The following is an 18112-nucleotide window of genomic DNA, read 5'->3' as shown; positions in this document are numbered from 1 at the left end:
TAGCCGGGGCGCCGTTTAAGAGTGGTGACTGAGGAGTGAGCAGGCAGTCAATGGCACAATGAAAACAAGGTGTTTTGAGAAGTGAGAAGGTGTTTGGTAAGTTAATATATATTTGCAATATTTCATCTTATTCCCTGTGCTTATTCCCCAGCAATAAAGAGAGCTGCAGGTGATACTAGCAATGACACTTCTCAATCTTTATTCGCTTTTTATTTTGTTATCAAACACGCCAAATGGATCAGCAAATGATTAAAAAAAACGAGGACAAAAATGAATCGCTCACACTCATACATACCGGTACACAAAATCATTCATATGTAATGAACATGAACACCCATTCACCCATTCATCCTCCAGGTCTTGCCACCAGTCCGCCTAACTGTGGAACACTGTTGCTGGGATACAGAAGATCCCCCCCCCCACATATATATATATATATATATACACAAGAGAGCCACGAAGTGAATGAGGAACACATTTACTCTGGTGGATCTCAGAGCTCCTCATATATATTTCAAAGCCAAAGCCATAAAGCCATTTTCTCTTTCATTGTGTATTTGATGTATTCTTGTGAGTGCACGTGTGTGTGTTCAGGTTCACACATACTTCCACCACACACACACACACACACACACTCTCTCTCTTTCTCTGTCTCTGTCTCTGATGTATCTAATAAAGACTGTGTTTTATTCAATCAGCAATCTTAAAGTCAACATGTGATATTAATGCCGTTGAAGTAGCGAAGCTGTAGCCTACATTTAGAAGCAGCTCAGCCACGCAGCTACTGTTGGCCTGCAGCTAAGGACCTGCGTTATGGCTGCCAAAGGCTGCATTACATCAACTCCGCTTCCCATCCACCTCCTCCCCTTTCCTCTCTCTCTCTCTCTCTCTCTCCCTCTCTCTCTCTCTCCGTTGTGTTGTTCTCTCTCCTCCACACACACACACAACCTTTATGCACTGCACACAAGCTTGGCGCTTAATCAGATAGCCCCACACAGACATCCCCACCCACCAAAGACTAATACCACCTCATGCCACACACCATCCTCGCTCTCTCTCCACACAGTGCTCAGCTGCAGAGCTGGTCTAGACCCCTAGTTCTATAAATAGCAACCAGCAAACATCTACCACTGCCAGCAAATTGTGCATTGAGCAGCTATATCTCCAAGCACGGATCAACATATATGACATGAAATATGACATTCGAATTTGGTGGGATTATAGTAATTATCAATAATATTTTGTCATGGGATTGAGTATTAGCTCTCTACAGCGTGTGCACATTTCTATCAAAGTGTGAGTGTGTGAATGTGAAAAGATAATAGCTAATCTCTGAGACAAAACCAATTTGCTTTTTGAATATTCTATCTTTCCTAATGTTTCCTTATTAGCAAAGACTATTATATGTTAAGGACAACATGCAGGCCAGGCTTCACATCTTTAGGCAGCGCTGATCATTGCTTTTGCCAATAAAAAAAAAAGACAAATTTGGTCAGTGTCCCATGATATTAGCTGGAACTAATTAGCAATAATTGCGAGGACCTACAGCCAACATGAGTTGATTACAGTCCAGCTGATGTGCTTTCTGAGAGCCATGTCTGTACTTGACCAGTGCAAAACAATGCATGTGAATTTCTTATCCCAACACTGCATCTCTGTAGCTCTGCGGATTGATTCGCTACATCGTCCCTTCACTATGGCACACTGCAGGACCTCAGCAGACGCTGTTGAGTTGTGAAACAGGGAGTAATGCACTGAGCAGACTACAGCTTGACCTCGATGGTGCGTGGATACATTTATCTACACCACTTGTGATGTGCAGTTTATAGCAAGAGTATAGTGCCAGTGGTGAATAATACATAGAGAGAGAGCAGCATGTATGTGGCAGAAAATGGAAAAGAGGGAAACGTAACGTTACTGTAAATGGGAGGCCATAGTCTTAGTTGTAAGTCAAATGTTGTTGCTTGTAAATTATTGAAGAAATTAGCTCGTGAGGTCCCCATATTGTAACCTAGCTCTGGAGTACAACAAGCACACAGCTGTACTAAACGTAGCCCTTAATCAAGAAAAGACACACGTCGATTAACTAGTCAGAGGGACATTTCATTCATTTTTTAATTAACAGCAGGTGTGTTCAACTGCTCGAAGTGCTGTCGGTTTTTAACATGTATTGCTAACGTTAAGCTAGCTGACAATGCTGAGGATACACAACCATTAATGTGGGAAGTTCACATCAAACCCAAAGTATTGTAAAGACTCCAAAATAAAGTAGTGTTCAACAGTGTCGAAAGCTTTGTGGAAGTCTAAAAACGAGATCAATCACGAAATAATTCTGGGGAATCTAAAATGTTCAAAACCTTTAATGAAACCTGACTGCATTAACAATTTTCCCTAAACATAATTGTTTTGTCTTTTAGCATAGTGCAGCATGTAATTTGTAATGCGATTGAAGCAAGATGATATAGGTTGTCAGTTAGCAAGATATAGAATATCTTTGGTTGGTTTAGGAATGAGCGATATTCAGCCTTGCTTCATAGAAACAGTCAACTCATCATTTAAAGCACCAAGATTTCAAATAACATAACACATTTTAAATCCTCTCTAAAGTTTAGGTGTGTCTGGCAGATGATTACCATATCGGCATGGTGTGCATTTATATTTAATAATCACGAGAAGATGCTTTCTCAGATCCGTGAGCACAAAAATAAAATGCTGTTCTGTTGATGTAATCATTTCTGTGCAATCGCACGATAAAATCTCAATAATATTTCACTACAGATTCTCTGGCCTTCCATAAATGTATGGCGTCCATCTCACTTTTTGGATCCTTGGTCAATGATCACATCTTTATTGAAGACACTAAAAAAAAAATCTCAATTTAATCTCAAAACTGCAATATGATTGAAAACAAACCTGAAGAAATGGACAAGGTTGAACTGACGGTGAAGCATTTATGCATGTCACAACAAATGAGTCGAACAGCAAACAGCTCACGTGTGACCGGTAATCAAATGGGAATGTTTCAGTGTTACCATGACAATACTGTATGTAAATCCGAAAGGGCAAATCAACCCTTAATCGCACAGTGTAGAAAATGTCCTCTGTTGTATGAAGCACATGTGCACTTCTATACAGCCCCAGTAAGTGATGTTCGAGCAGGTGTTAAATCAGCCCACACACACACAATGTACAAGAGGCAACGGCTTTCAACAAGCAATTCAATTGTCTACGTGGAATGGATTTTTCCGTGTTTTAATGTTGTTGTTGTTTCTTTTTATAGGTTCACAAGTAGCTCAACAAACATGGGAATTACAGCATCTCATTCAAGTTTAATTCGATAGAAGGCACAAACAGTACCTGTTTTAATGTCAATTCAATTTTCACACACAGTGATTCATACGAGTATTAGAGCACAGACCAAGCAACAGTTTAGAGATTTAACGGAGAAATAAAAATCAGTTGTGGAACATTTGTTAATGGTCAGAGTGTTGCAGGTTTACAAGGGCAAATATGAATCGTGTATAATTATAGCAAAAATCACCAATGCTAATGCTGGGTCTTTGTTTCAGTCAGGTCAACTTTCTTCAGTTGACGGCAAACCAGCTTCAATATCACTTACATGTTAGTGGATAGTAGTCATTATTATGTAATATGAATTTAGTCAGTTAAAACCAGTAGCTGGATAAAGTGTTTTATTGCATTCAAAATGAGACACGTATGATATCATATAAATGTCACTCTGAACCACGAATGGGGACCAAGTAAAGAGCATGGAGCTAAGCGTGTGTCCTCTTTCTGTACTCTATGAACGTAGCATGTTCAAGTTAAATGCACCTAAATAAATCACTTTGAACAAAAGCGTCAGCTTAATAAATGTATTGTGACATAATGAACTCCGTGTATAATATCATACTACAATGCATGTATTAAGCTGCCTTTGTGTGTGATCAGTATTGCCTGTGCGCATACAAACTGTGCCTCTGCATCACCCAGGTGTTACAGCATCTGTCCCCTCACTAAACATCAGGATGACAGACACGGTGCAGAGAAAAGTAGAGTATTCCCGTCACATACATCTACTCCAGTTAATAGAGACGTTACGAAGTCGGAGGGCCCATCAAAGAAACGAAGATACACGAGGCTTCCCCCCAGCAGGGTCTGAAGGGAGATATTTTGAGGTTGCTCTAAAATTCCTTTGATGTCGTCGGGAGCAGCCCAAAAAAAAAAGAGAGGCAAACCAGAACGTGGGTGAGAGCGAAGACGTTTGGGGGATGAGTGGAAGAGGAGATCAGGGGTTTGTGAATGTGCGAAGCGAGTTGAAACACACAGCAGTTGCACAACACAGCAGGATACTGTTCATTTCTTATCAGATGCACTCGTGCCTGTATTTTCTAACCAATTTTCGATCCTTTGTAGTTTAGATCGTCTACCTCAGGGTCGAGGGCTATTTTCTTATTTTACAAATTTACCACAGTTAATATGTACAATGTCCAAACCTGTAAGTGTAAAATAACAACAAATGGTTGCGCGTCAACAGTCTTTTGAAGATGTTTTATCATGGAACCTGCTAACTTGAAATATAGTTACTGAAATGAAGTAAGAAAAAGCTGTCGTACCCAACTTAGATGTCAAGTTGCAGCTTTTAACCACATTTCGACATTGACAGACATTTATATATTCCTTTATTTATAACCAAATCACCAAAACAGCTACTGGGAGATCTGCATGGTGACGTGAGCTGAATCGTAGTTTAACCTGTATTAACATGTTTTTTTAATGTTTTGACTGACATATTATCACCTCATTAGGTTTATATTAGCCAACACATCTGTGAGACGAGGATGGCATCGTGTTTCTGGTGAACCTGACGACTGGAGGTCCGATATTGTCTGTCTCTGTTTTGGTCTCCACTAACCCCTGAGGGAAATGTGTGGCTCTCCACTTTGCTCAAAGCGAATCGCAAACTTTTTTACGTTTGATGCTGGGCAGGTAATGTAAGTTCTGTCAGAGCTTTCTTGCAGAAGATTGTTGCTGGAATGAACGCCGATGAAAGCTGTGAGAGTGAAGAAACGGGGCGAGTGGAGCTACAGTGTCAGGTGATAATTATCTGTCGGTTCATTATATGTCATCTGACATGAAAATATGAATTATAGCAGTTTTAAGATGTTTCTCAGGCGCAGGAAGGAAAAATGACCTGTTTGCCCACTAAACTAGTTTGATGAGCACCGAGAACCAACATGGGCAGAATGTGCAAATAGAGGACTTCCTTGCATCACTGAGGCTGATGCGGGTCTTATAAGCACTTCCTCCATGCGCTTGCTGAACGCACATAACAGGGTGAGAATGCAGTGTGACAGCTCTGATATGAAAACGGATGAATGAGACACTTGTATGTATGTATATGTATGTGCAGCTTTTGTGCATTTATATTGCATTTTTTTATTTTAAGTGGGATGATGGTGTACAATTAAATAACCACACATGGACATATGAAAATAATGCACAGGTAGGTGCACCATACAGTTGTGTGTTTTTGTTTTTTTATCCGGCAGCATTGAACACAAACCCTTTAAGGGTTCAAATGTGCTGAATGTTAAGCATGTGTCTCTTCAGGTGAAAGCGTGGGTTTAATACACGTGATTTCTATTATGCAAGTGCAAAGCACTTTTCTCTGTTTGGAGGGTGTGGAAGAGGTGATCGTTGTGAATGTACGCTGGGGCTTCGTGTCGTGCTTTTATGCAGACGTGGGTTCAGAAACCAGCCGTGTGCGGATGTGCTGTATATGTGGTTCAACCTCTTAACCACAACAGCAGGCATGTCAGCCAATCAAGACATGGCATAAGCATCATGCCTTTGGCTTGATAGACTAAATAGTCGCGCGTGGCCACGAAATTGTAATGTAACATGTCACTGCCCCCTCATGATCACCATGAATAAGCCACATTCGTGGAAGGTTGATTTTCAAAACAAAAGGTGAAGAGACAGGAGTTTCCTAATAATACATCAGACAACAAAAACAAAAACCTCAACTCAGGCATACACCTTTTAGATACTTCTAGAGACACATCAAGTAGATGAGGTTTGGCAAGTGCTTGAGAGTAGCACTTAAGAGCAGAGAATGCACTCACCACTCAGAGAGGCGGGGGAGAAACTCTGTTGGGTTAAAGCTTTGCGGCACTGCAGTTCCAAGTGGACCGTTTTCCATAATATAGTTTTAAATCCGTCGTCTTGGTCGTGCACTTAAACATTGTTTGTGTTTGCTCCTATTTTATCCGACAGTGTGAATAAACATGTGAAATGTTGTGCATCACTGAAATAGATGTTTCTCTGCAGGTATAGCCATATGATGGAGAAGTTAAAGGATGCAGTAACAACAGAAGATGCTGTGTTTTTCTCGTGAAGACCATTTGCAGAACATCTCTGTAATGTTCAGCATTTAATGTATTTTTATGATTCGTCAGTACAAAATCTCTGTTGTGACCCACAGCATAAATAAAACAGTGGATTTCAGATGTGTGACTTCAACAACCTCCTTTCTCCTCAGAACGTTGATGATATGAAAAACAAACAAAGATTCCATTGAATGGGGCCGTACGGGTGAGACCCTGATATGCTACAAGGTGGTTCTCCTTCATAACATCTCCGGATATAACTTGACTGGTAAGGATAAAAAAAAAAAAAATAGGTTTTAACGTTTTTTCTGTAAGAAACAAACTGAAATTTGACAAGATTTTTTTCTCACTAGGAGCCACATATCACACAAAAGAGGTATTACGTCAGTGATTGATTCATCGAGCAAGAAGGAAAACAAATGGATACTGCATACTCAACACACACACAAATAGACACAGACATTACTTGTTCTTGGAAACCCCTCTTCCTCTGTCTCACTTGTATACAGTTTACTGAACATCTCTCCAGTACTATTGCTTTTTCAGCATCTTCTCCTGTCAGCCTGACACCAACTCCCCCTTAATTTACCCCACACTGTGGCTTCTGACAGGGAGTTGACACGTGGTAATGTGAGACTAGCTGGAAGTCAACCCACTGAGTCATCACACCCATGAGAGCTCGTTGGGTCGGTTCTGAGGGAGTGAGGTGATGTAATCTTTACAAGCCCTATCATACAGTCAGGAAAGAGACGAGGGGGATGGCAAACCCCTAACCTCTGGGCTTAAACCATGAGTTTTTACAAAAGATGTATTCGTCAGCGAAATATTTACACTGGACCAACTGAACAATTACGCTAAAGCCATTCTGCTAATGGTTTAACATACTGAAATGATGGTCCCATTTAAATACAATCCTCAGTAAAGGAGGATAAGCTTCAGAGTGTGGCTACCTTGTGATTGACAGGTCGCTGCCACGGCGTATTCTGGTCTGTGAGCTCTCGGTGTGAACTTTAACCCTTTCACAGTGTGTTTTCACTTCATGAATGTTAATTCCAACATTTTGGTTTCTTACAGATGTTTTCAAGATCATTCGATTGTACTCAGCTTCACCCTCTCGTTTCAGAACCAGAGTCAGAGTCAGAATCAGAATCAGAATCTTTTGGTTGGGTTATTGCCAAGTATTTTTACACATACAAGGAATTTGGCTTGGTGATTGTTGCATGGCAATAAACACAGTGCAATAGTACAAAACATAATGAAAAATAGAAATGTGAAAATTTACAACAGAATATGATAAACGAACACTTCTGGTGGCAAAAAATTAAGATGGCGACCGACAAAAACCGAGATAGAAACGGACAAAATTCCAACCTCAAGCTTCAAAACCGCAGTCCACAAAACAATGGATGACGTCAAGGTGAATATATACACCTTTTAATGTTTTCCTGACAAGTGATCATATGGTCGTGGAAATAATGATTATTCTCTCAAAGAAGCAACGGTGAAAGTAGTGTGATGTGATTGTTAGAGCAACGCAAAACCTCTTAGGGAAGATTTCTCTGGATGTTTGGGCTTACAAAGTGTTTGCCATCGACACTGAAGAGCATTTGTCTCCTAAAATACTCTTAACACTTATGAATTATGTTCCGTTGCCTTTGACTTTGTATTTTAAAAGATGCTTTATCTATGCAGTGCAGGCACAGAGCTTTCATAGCTTCTGTACTTGTGCAAGGTTTGGACATGTAACAATTTTACAAGTGTCTTATTACAGTGCAGTGGTAGATTGCACACCTGTTTGTTGAAGGATCCTGGCATAGTTTGTACTACTTCTGCATCAATATAAGTCACAAACCAAAGATGCATTTAAGTGTGTGCTCTTCTGTCAGCTTGAGGCAACATTTACAAATCATATTTTGTCACATCTGCTTACATTCGCCTTTGACAAAGAGTATATTGAGAAATCTTCTCTTGAGGGGTTAGAACCGTGTTCTTCACAGCTACAACTAGCACTTAATGAATATGGAAACCAGCCCTTTTCATTGATTCAAATTCTATAGTCGCTACTCCGCTTCAGAAAAGAAAAAGTAAGGCTCATGCAAAATGAATGAAGTCGAATGAGGTAAAGACCTCCCAGGATGCAAATGGCACGGATGCTGGCAACGACTAGCGTCAAGCATCTGGCTGTCACTGGTTTTCCAACTGTGAAGAGCTTCTGTTTTTCGATGTACGGGCTGTTTTTGTAATTCAATGCAATCGTCTTACTACTTTTGCGAAGATTATATTTGAAATATTTAGTTGACACTGTGTCATAGAGGAGATTTCAAGGTCTTTTTTTATGTTGTTATTGGATTGTTTTTAGGGCGCACTTTTTCTTTTTTATGTTGGCCATTCAGGGGCAGCAAGAACAACTTGTGAGCACAGCATTGACTTCACTGTTAAGTTTATATGGTGAACTTGCCTTTTTAGCTGCTTCATAATGTTAGTTGTAAATGCTGTGTGACAGTCGGTGTTGAGCAGGTAGTGCACACTGTTTCTTTCGTTTCTTTTTGCTGAAAACAGCTGCTTGAAAGAAATAAATCAGTTGTTGCTTGAATACCAAAACAATAAGACTCGAAAAAGAAAAGCGAAAACAAATTGCAGAGTCGGTTGATACTCATCAGTGGGTTCATCACTCACTACAAGTGACCGCTTTCACGTCCAAGTTGCTGAAAATATAAATAATAACAGCTTTAAGCATATCAGTATTTATTTTGAAATCCTCGAACAATAGGTGAAAATCAAATGTTAGAATTTGCATTGCAAACATTCTGTACTTCTACTGTTTATTGTTTTATTATACATTTTTGAGGGCAGTATAATCATTTGCCTGATTATTAGATTATCAGATGGCACCTTGCATGGCAGCCTCTGCCATCAGTGTATGAATGTCTGAATGAGTGAATGTTGACATGTATTGTAGAGTGGAAGACTAGTAAGACACTGTATAGCTGCAAGTCCATTCACCATTTACCATCAATGATTCGCATTAATGAGCCAGAAGACAGAACGGATCCATGATTCAAGCTGTTTATGCCAAATCCTCATCCTGTCATCAGCATGTGGCACCATAGATCAGGATTGTGCAATGTTTCCTAGTGGTTAGTCACTCAGTAAGACAACCCAATGTGGCATTCATTGAATTAGCCCGCCCCAGTCCAAGGCTTGTAAAGTTTTCTGAGAGAACTTGGCGCATACGACTTTAGTTCTGAGCCTTTATTTGCATATTTGTGGCCTTGCTGTCTGGTCATACGCTCTGACCTCCCTCCCTGTCAGAGTATTTTCACTTACATACCTGCTGCATACTGGAAGTTGTTTTTTTTGTAAGTTCCCCTTTTGGGTCTGCAAGTTTTATACACAGAAATTTCAGTCCCCAAAACTCGACATAGTTCAGAATCGTACGGAAACTCTGCAGTTTTGCTCGGCTATTTTTTAGTTTTTTTGAATTCTTATTTTAAAATAACTCAACACATTGTGGCCTGTTGGAGGGAAAGAATTTGCCAAGTTGGTTTTCAATGAAACCAAACCTATAAATGGCTGTCTTCATTCCATAAGCCTGAAAGCTGTCACGGTATTTTGATAAATTCAAACCAGTATATAATCTGCTTGGCCTCAACCATCATTTATCATCCTGCCTTTCTTCTGTCCTCCTCTTTAGCTCCATGACATCATAATGCCAAATGAACATTGACATGGGGAACGCCGACGGCAATAATACCTTTTCTTTGTTAATTAATCTATCTACATTCAGAAATAATGGGGTTGGTGAGGAAGCTATTGTTTGGTCACAAAAGTAACAGACACAGAAACAACAGACAGATCAGTTCAGTCTCTCTCCCTCTCTTTTGGGAGAGAGACTGTTTCTACCATTCTCTCTCGAACACACAATTAACTCATTTTGCTGTCAACTGAAATTCAATTTTCATTCACCTGGGTGCCTCCCGTTTCCCTCCTTTACTTCTTCAGTCCGAATGAGATTTCACCAGAACCTTGTTTCAGCACCTGTGCTAATGGACGCGACCGCATTATTCACTATAAGCACATCAAAATGCTGTAGAATCTAAACTAAATGAGTTGTTGCATCTTCCCACACGGCACAGTGAGGACAGGAGTCATGACTAACTTTGAGAAGTTAGCCAAGATGCCAAAGCCTCCCACACACACTGCACACGCTCACAGATTTTACCCCTGTTAGAAGATCCAGTCTAGAAATAGCTGGGGCAAAACTTGTAAAATGGAAAATGTAGGTTATTGTGTTCTATTTCTCTCTTCTGTGTTCATATGAAATGAAAGAAAAATGTATCTGTCATTGTTTATTGTTGACTACTGACCAGATTTGGGCTCATGTGTGTTGGATATACATTCAGGAAACATGCTTATTTGCAGCATCCAACACCTACATTTACATACATTTCCTTTAAACATGACTGGGAACGAACCGGTTTCTGATGCGCATGGTATGCACATATTTCATTGCTTAATGAAAGAGGGAAAAGGTCACAGGAGACACTAGATGGTTCTTAAGATCTCTGTGTGTGTGTGTGTGTGTGTGTGTGTGTGTGTGTGTGTGTGTGTGTGTGTGTGTGTCCACATCCCCCATTCTGCTCGGCATGACATCAGGAAGCTGAAGTAGCCGATGAGAGAGGCAACAACAAGACAGACTTATTTTCACACATCCATCAAAATACGTTAAGATAGTGTTCCATCATTTTTTGCATGTTTTTAAAGCTATGCCTAACGTGAGCAATATTGTCAAACACAAGGTTGTCACTGAGATCAAGGCGCAAAACAAATATATTTTTAGCAAAGGATCATAGATATGTGATGGACGTCGTGGCTAAAATGTGACAATACAGAGGCTCAACAACACGTATAACTGTGCGTCCCACCTTGACCCCTGTCTGCACCAGGAAAAGAAATTGACAGACATACAGTAACAGGTGCAGCTATACAGCCTCTTCCCTCCCTCTCCCGCTGTGCCTGTCTCTCACTCCTTTTCACACACACACACACACACACACACACACACACACACACACACGCACACACAAATACAGACAACCTGCACCGGCTGCACAGACTCGAATAAAAAGCCTGAGAAGAAATGTCATGGTGGTGGGAATGGAGGGCATATTTGTACACGGGTGTGTTTTTGCTTTTTGCATGAGGGTCTCTGTCTTTAAAAACAACCATGCATTAAGCCACTCACTGAAGGAGGAGCAGCTTCCTGCATGGGAACAGGGAATCATGCTGTGCTTTTCCAGCACTTTCTCCTCCCCGTCTGCCTGCCTGCCTGCCAAGGGTGCTCTGCAGCATCCTTTGCTTGTGAATCAACCTCCCTCCTCCTCCTCCTCCTCCTCCACCATCCCCATGAATACAAACCCCCCCCCCTCCGCTCCCTCCACTAGTGTAGGTCTGCCCAATAATAATATAGCTTTGTAAACAACCCAGTTCCTCGTGGGTTCTCAATGAATTATTCACAGTTGTATCCAAAATCCACCCTGCTTCTTTCAGGGTGAGGAATAATAACTGCAGTCAGCTCTAAAATGCATCCAGAAAAAGGGCTGCAATGGGAGGCAGAGGCTGCTATAAATACCCCCCTCCACCACCACCACCAACCATCCACATCCCTCCCTCATTCTTCCTCCTTCTCATGTGAAAAGCACATCAGCCAGGACATCTACTGCAGGGTCCCTACGCTGGCTTGCTTTGCACTTTTCTTTTCTTATCAAGGGAGCGACACCAGTTATGTCATCGCTCCTCCACCATTCGTGCCTGCTTGCTGATGCAACTATTCATCGACTACCTTTGGTTTGTTTATATCACATGTGTGCATGCTACTGCAGCCTAAACAGCATGCTGATGGCGGGGCGCATGTACTCCAGCTCAACAGCACATGCCGGTGGGAGCTGCAGTCAGCCTAAAACGGCACACTTGTCATCTTCTGCCTGCCGTGCACACGTGTCTGCTGGGGCTAAGCCATTGCCGTTAAGGAGCTACAACAAAAAGCCACTAAAGCTAACAAGAACCAGCTTTTATCTGGCTTCTCTCTCTCTCTCTCTCTCTGCTGTTTTGTCTCCATGCCTCCATGCTCAGTAGAATTGTAAAACAGGAGCTGCCCGTGGTGCTGAACTGTCAACAAAAACAGAGAACAGCAGGCCACCAAATCTGGCAGCAGATAACCTCATTCCAGATCCAACTTTTACGGTCCCTCTCCACTTCATTAAAGCCTGCATCGGCGCCAGACATCATTTTGTTCGCAAGCAGGATGTGGGGAAGCCAGAATCCAAGCTGTTGCATGGTGTTAGTTTAGTGCGCGGGGGTTGGTGGCATAAAACAAGCAAACCCTTTTATTTACCCACCTTACACAGCTGAAAGTTTTCCGACACTAGCGTCTCCGGGACCTCGATTTCCTTCGTTGGCGTCGCTGTGGGAGTCCCGGCCGCGCTGCCGCACGATGGGGATCCGATAGTCCCTCCCGGAGAGGAGGTGGTCAAGCCGTCCAATACCTTCCGAAACTTCTTCATTTTCTGTCGTACTTCTGTATGTAAGGGGAGGAGAGAAAGAGGACCGCTCTGTCTTCCTTGTTTTCCCCAGAGTTCACGGTCTCCTCTCTGATGCAAATTCCCAACTCGTTTGGCCAGCTGGAGAAAGAGAAGGTCGCTCCCTGCAGCAGCAGCAGCAGCAGCAGCAGCAGGGTAAATATACCCACTCGGCTTCTCTCTCTTACGTGCAATTTAAAAAGTCACAGAGGCACCTCATCTTGTTCTCTGGCGGTCCACACAAAAAAATGAATTCGCCTGAGCCACTCTGATCTGAGGATCACAGCCAAATGTTGCAGATGCAGGTCGCCTATCTCATATCTGAGCTACTCAACTTCATGTTCCCTCTGCGTCCTAAAGTAACGTGCACTCGGCACGGAGAGGAATCCCACACCTCAACATAATCGGACAGAAGTGGACAGATCAAAGGAACTTCGAGCAGGTCGATCCACTCCACCTCCCCCCCACCCCCTCCCCTTCCAAAAAAAGCACTTTTACAGCGTTGTGGTTGCCAGTAACAGGAAGAGACCGGACCGAAGACGCAGAGGCAATGCAGTTAAACGCAGATGGACTCCACAGTCAGGCTGAAAAAACGAGACAACTCAACCACCCTGGAGACGAAAAGAAGACTGTGTGATGACGGTGTGAGCTGGAGGTTAATCTGTGGATGGGTGTGAGTCGGGGTTTTTTTTTCCTGTCATCCAGCTGTGTTTGTCTGTGCAGACCGGAGACAGGAGACGGGAGCTGTCCACGGTGCAGAAAAACCATGACCAGCCAGCCCCGCCTCTCTCTCTCTCTCTCTCTCTCTCTCTCTCTCTCTCTCTCTCTCTCTCTCTCTCTCTCTCTCTCTCTCTCTCTCTCTCTCTCTCTCTCTCTCTCTCTCTCTCTCTCTCTCTCTCTCTCTCTCTCTCTCTCTCTCTCTCTCTCTCTCTCTCTCTCTCTCTCTCTCTCTCTCTCCAAAGAGCTTTCCATGTTATGCTGTATGTTAGTTTCACAGTGGGTGATGAAAATTGCCCAGAATATCACTGGTGCCTATTTGCCGAGCATCAGTGATATTGGTGACAAGAGGCCTGCAAAGGTATTAAACAGCCACAACATGTTCACTCTGCTGCCTTCTGGCAAGCGTTACAGAAGTACCGGCTGCCATACCACCAGACTTCAGGGCAGCTTCTTTCCTCAGGCTGTGAGACTCCTAAATTCATCCCCCACCCTCCACCACATAATATGCTTTTCTGTATATTTTTATTATGTCGAAAAATGGGACGACAAACAGCATTTTGTTGTACGACCCTGTGTTGTACAGTGACAACCAACAAAAGTTTAAACCCTAATGGACTAAAACATGGCTTTGCATTTTTAGTCCAATAACCACCAAGAAAATACACTTTACATTACCACAAACCATTTTCCAAAAGCCTACCGTAAGTGTTTTGATTGCTTTCCCATATTCCAGGCCGCCATTGGTTTCTAATCATTTCTGAACATAATAGATTGCCGAGATGACTTAAACCCTAAGCTTGAGAGGTGCTCCATCACAATGAAAGTTGTTCAAGATTGATGCACTATATGTGGAAACCTAAACAGACATGGATGTTGGGAAAGGCATAATGTGAATTTAACAATTTCTCACATGTTTGATTACAACCCACTCAAGTCACAGATATCAGAGCGTCCCGGATTCTATACCAACACAAAGACGTACCATGCTGAGCCAGTGCCTGCAGGCTGCAATACAGATGAAAAATATATTATTTCAAAAGAATGGCGGAGGAATGTCAGAATCGAATATGTTATTCGATGTAAGTACAACAAAAACAAAAAAATCATAAACCATTACTTCATTTGAATGCACTTATATCAGCAGCTTCTGCCCTCTGGTGATACTTGACGTTACGGAGTCAGAGCGCAGCACACATGCTCGGTCTGTCCCATTCTCCAGTCTGAGATAAGATGATAAACAGACGACACTTTGTGGTTCGGGTCATTAATGCTGTCCAGAGTGCTGGCAAGGCCGCGCACTCTGCAGATGTCACAAGCACTATCCAAGAAGCGTGCTGACTTTGAGGTCCTTTTGAGCGTTGAGTCTCTGCACTTTTTCCTCTTATCATTGGTTCGACCTTTTTACGCCTTCCAAAAAAATAAAATGAGATTAGAAAAAAAACAGTAAGGCTGGATATCTCGTGTGCCCAGAATTGATAAGGTTGTTGTTGTCAGGATAATTAAGCCCCCCCCCCCCCCGTCCCCCCGTCCCCCCAACTGAGCTGATTAACTCAGACCACCCACCAATCTGTTAAGTCACTGCGGCCCAATTAATACCTGTGGGGTGATTTGATAAAAGTGCAGGAGCAGAGTTTAGAAGCAAAGTGAAGCCAGAAAAAGTTATTTTTTAATCAATTTCCAATTAAGAATTCATTGCTGTCTGTGGGGCCACTGGTAATTGAGTCAAGTGGAGGAAGTGAGGGCCAGAGAGGCGGGGCTATTCCTTCAGGTACCGTTCATGTCCATATAAATGAGCTGGTAAATGAACGCCTGATTTCCAGGATTCATTATTGACCGAAAGGCGAACACAAGTAATGACCACTTTCATTTTCTATTCAAGATTCGTGACTTCTTTCTCATTTCAAAGCTGCTAAAACTGTGTTTGATGTTTCTCTTAAGAGAGGTTGCAGAGTGCAGATGTTTCTTGTGGCACGCTAAGAGCAGTTCCTCACCACCCTTAAGCAAACACAAACCTTTTAGTGGGAGAGATCGTGAGAGTCTCTGTCAGCCTAGGACCAGATGGCATCTCCTCGTGGTATATATGCACTGAAATGAGTGTCAATACTTTTAAAAGAAAGACACTTTCTCACTTCCTCATCTCTGGGCCGACTTCAGGATGTTTGCTGAGATATACAGCAAACAAACTGCTTGAGTGATTTACAGTATTTAGAATATTCAATTTATTATATATTTAATAACCAAACATTGTGTTGGTAAATAAAATGCATACAACACAATCACAGATGTGTGATGTCCTGGTGTTGTGTTTCAGTTTACTGGTATTGATCCATTCATTGGTCACTGAATGGATCAATACAGCACACGTACAGCATGTTTCCAAAGACAACAAACCACAATCACAGCTACCAAAGCCACACAGCTCAGTGTTTCACCAACACATCTTAGAAAACAAACCTGTATGTTTCATTATGTTGTGGCAATGATCACAGGTTTTAAATAAATCAGAAATCAGTAAAGGAAAGTACCTGCATCTTTTTGACAAAGAAAAGCCGACTTGTTTGTCTTGGTAACGATCTCATCTTCTGTTGCTGCCTTATCTTGTGTCTGAGTGCAGCCAACCACATCCTGCAGGGGGTCTTATTGATATGTTTATGTTTGTTAAAAGGACGACACATTTTAAATAGACTGCAGGTTTTCAAAGCCCTCTGATTACTGTAATTCCCGAGCGGCCGCATTTAGACCCAATTCAAATCAATTACATCTATTTATGTCCGTTGTCTGACACCATGAACATAAAGCTATGTCAAGGCAATTGTCTGCAGCCTGTTGTGTTGGCGATGGCAGATTTGGGGGAAAGAGGAAATTGGTTTCTCTGTGCTGAAATACTTGACTGTGATTGTAAAAGGTTGACAATTGTGATCTGTGCATGAAATGACTAAACTCCTTTACAATTCCTTTGGTTGATGAGAATTCAAATTCATTCAAATTTAGTTTTTTTTCTTTAAAAAGCTCTATTTTCCATGAAGTAGAGTGTGACTTGTTAATTTTCATGCGAATGGTTTGTTTTGTACGATAATGGTTTTAAATGTTATTTTGGTAAATTAAGTTGCATGCAGGGATGTTGTAATGATTGCTTGATGTGTTCAGGATTCTGCTAATTGCCTTTTCTTTACCTCTTACTGTGAATATATTTATAAAACATTGTTAAAAATGATAGAAAAGGAAAATGTCATCCCCCTCATACTCTAAGCACACATAACATTTTGACATTAGGCACCAAAAAGCCAGACAGCAAGAGGACACAAATAGGGACAAGATCAATCGATCCGTCTCTCTTTGGCTCCTTCTTTGTCTGAAGAAACATCCCAACTGTGTTCATCTAATGCTGTGGGGGGGCACTGTCTGCCGAATATGATGTGAAAATGTCTATCATTTCTCTTTAGACTAGCCAACGATGGAATCCACCCAATACGTATCAGACATTTGTCATGGTCTTGTTTTTATATGTTTCCTGTTTTATGCTGAAGTTTATCCCTCACGTGTCATGTTGAGTTACTGCCTTGCCTCGTGTGTTGCTGATTGCTTGTCCCGCCCTGATTAGTTCCACCTGTCTCTCATCAGCCTTGCAGTCACTCGTCTTCCTGATCACCTGTTCCCACTTCCCAATTAGCCAGTCCCTTTTGGCAACGCCTCAGTTCCTTTGTTGTTTGTCTTTCATCTTTCGTTGCTGACTGCCATTTTTTTTTACCTGTCTGTTACCTGCTTTTTTTTGTGATAGGGTATTTTCTTTGCAACTGCCTGCTTGATCTGTGTTTGGGTCCTTCCTCTGCACCTGGGATAAGATTGGATTTATAAATCCAATCAAATCTTCCATGACTCTTCTTCCTTTACATCTCCCTGATAAGAACAGTCATACATTATTTAGTTTTAAAACACAAGACGGCTGGTTGTTGAAGGATATAGAAAGATACCACCAGTTTGCCTGGTGCTACATGATGTGCAGCTTCATCTTCCCACTTGTATTGCATCCAATATGGCATATTGTGGATTGCAACAGCCAACTGTGGCCTTGATCCAGTGACACCATCACAGCATTCCTTGTCACCCCTCAAACATACCTTATAAATCAGATAACGGATCATAAATCTAAAGTTGTGACACAGTCATCCTCTCCCAGACCTCCACCGCGGACCACAACCTCCATCCTTTTGCCTCCTTCTCCTGTAAGCTCTCCCTGGCCGAATGCAGCTATACGACATCGGGAACTGCAGGCTGTTGGCAGTCAAGATATAGGGAGGAGAGGGGGCAGAGCAGCCGTACAGACTACAACAACCTGGAGTACATCAGTTTAGCCAAGAGACGGCACTTCAGACAGCAGGTGGGCTCTGTTTTTTACCCGCTTCAATTTCTCATATGACCCTT

General features: G+C 42.0%; 1 protein-coding gene across 2 annotated transcripts in view; it reads right to left on the bottom strand.

The window, feature by feature from the left end:
• Positions 1 to 13107, bottom strand: part of stxbp5l (syntaxin binding protein 5L) — a 109002-nt gene extending 95895 nt beyond the window's left edge. For both annotated transcript variants that reach the window (XM_079276772.1, XM_079276773.1), the window contains exon 1: positions 12791 to 13107. In XM_079276772.1, coding sequence (XP_079132898.1) covers positions 12791 to 12955 — 165 coding nt within the window. In that variant the 5' untranslated portion in view covers positions 12956 to 13107. The remainder of the gene's footprint in view (positions 1 to 12790) is intronic.
• Between the last annotated feature and the right edge of the window lie 5005 nt (positions 13108 to 18112).

The sequence above is a fragment of the Melanostigma gelatinosum genome, assembly GCF_949748355.1.
Source record: "Melanostigma gelatinosum genome assembly, chromosome: 10".
Lineage (NCBI taxonomy): Eukaryota > Metazoa > Chordata > Actinopteri > Perciformes > Zoarcidae > Melanostigma > Melanostigma gelatinosum.
Note: the sequence above shows the minus strand (reverse complement) of the source record. Positions and strands in the feature narration are given on the sequence as shown.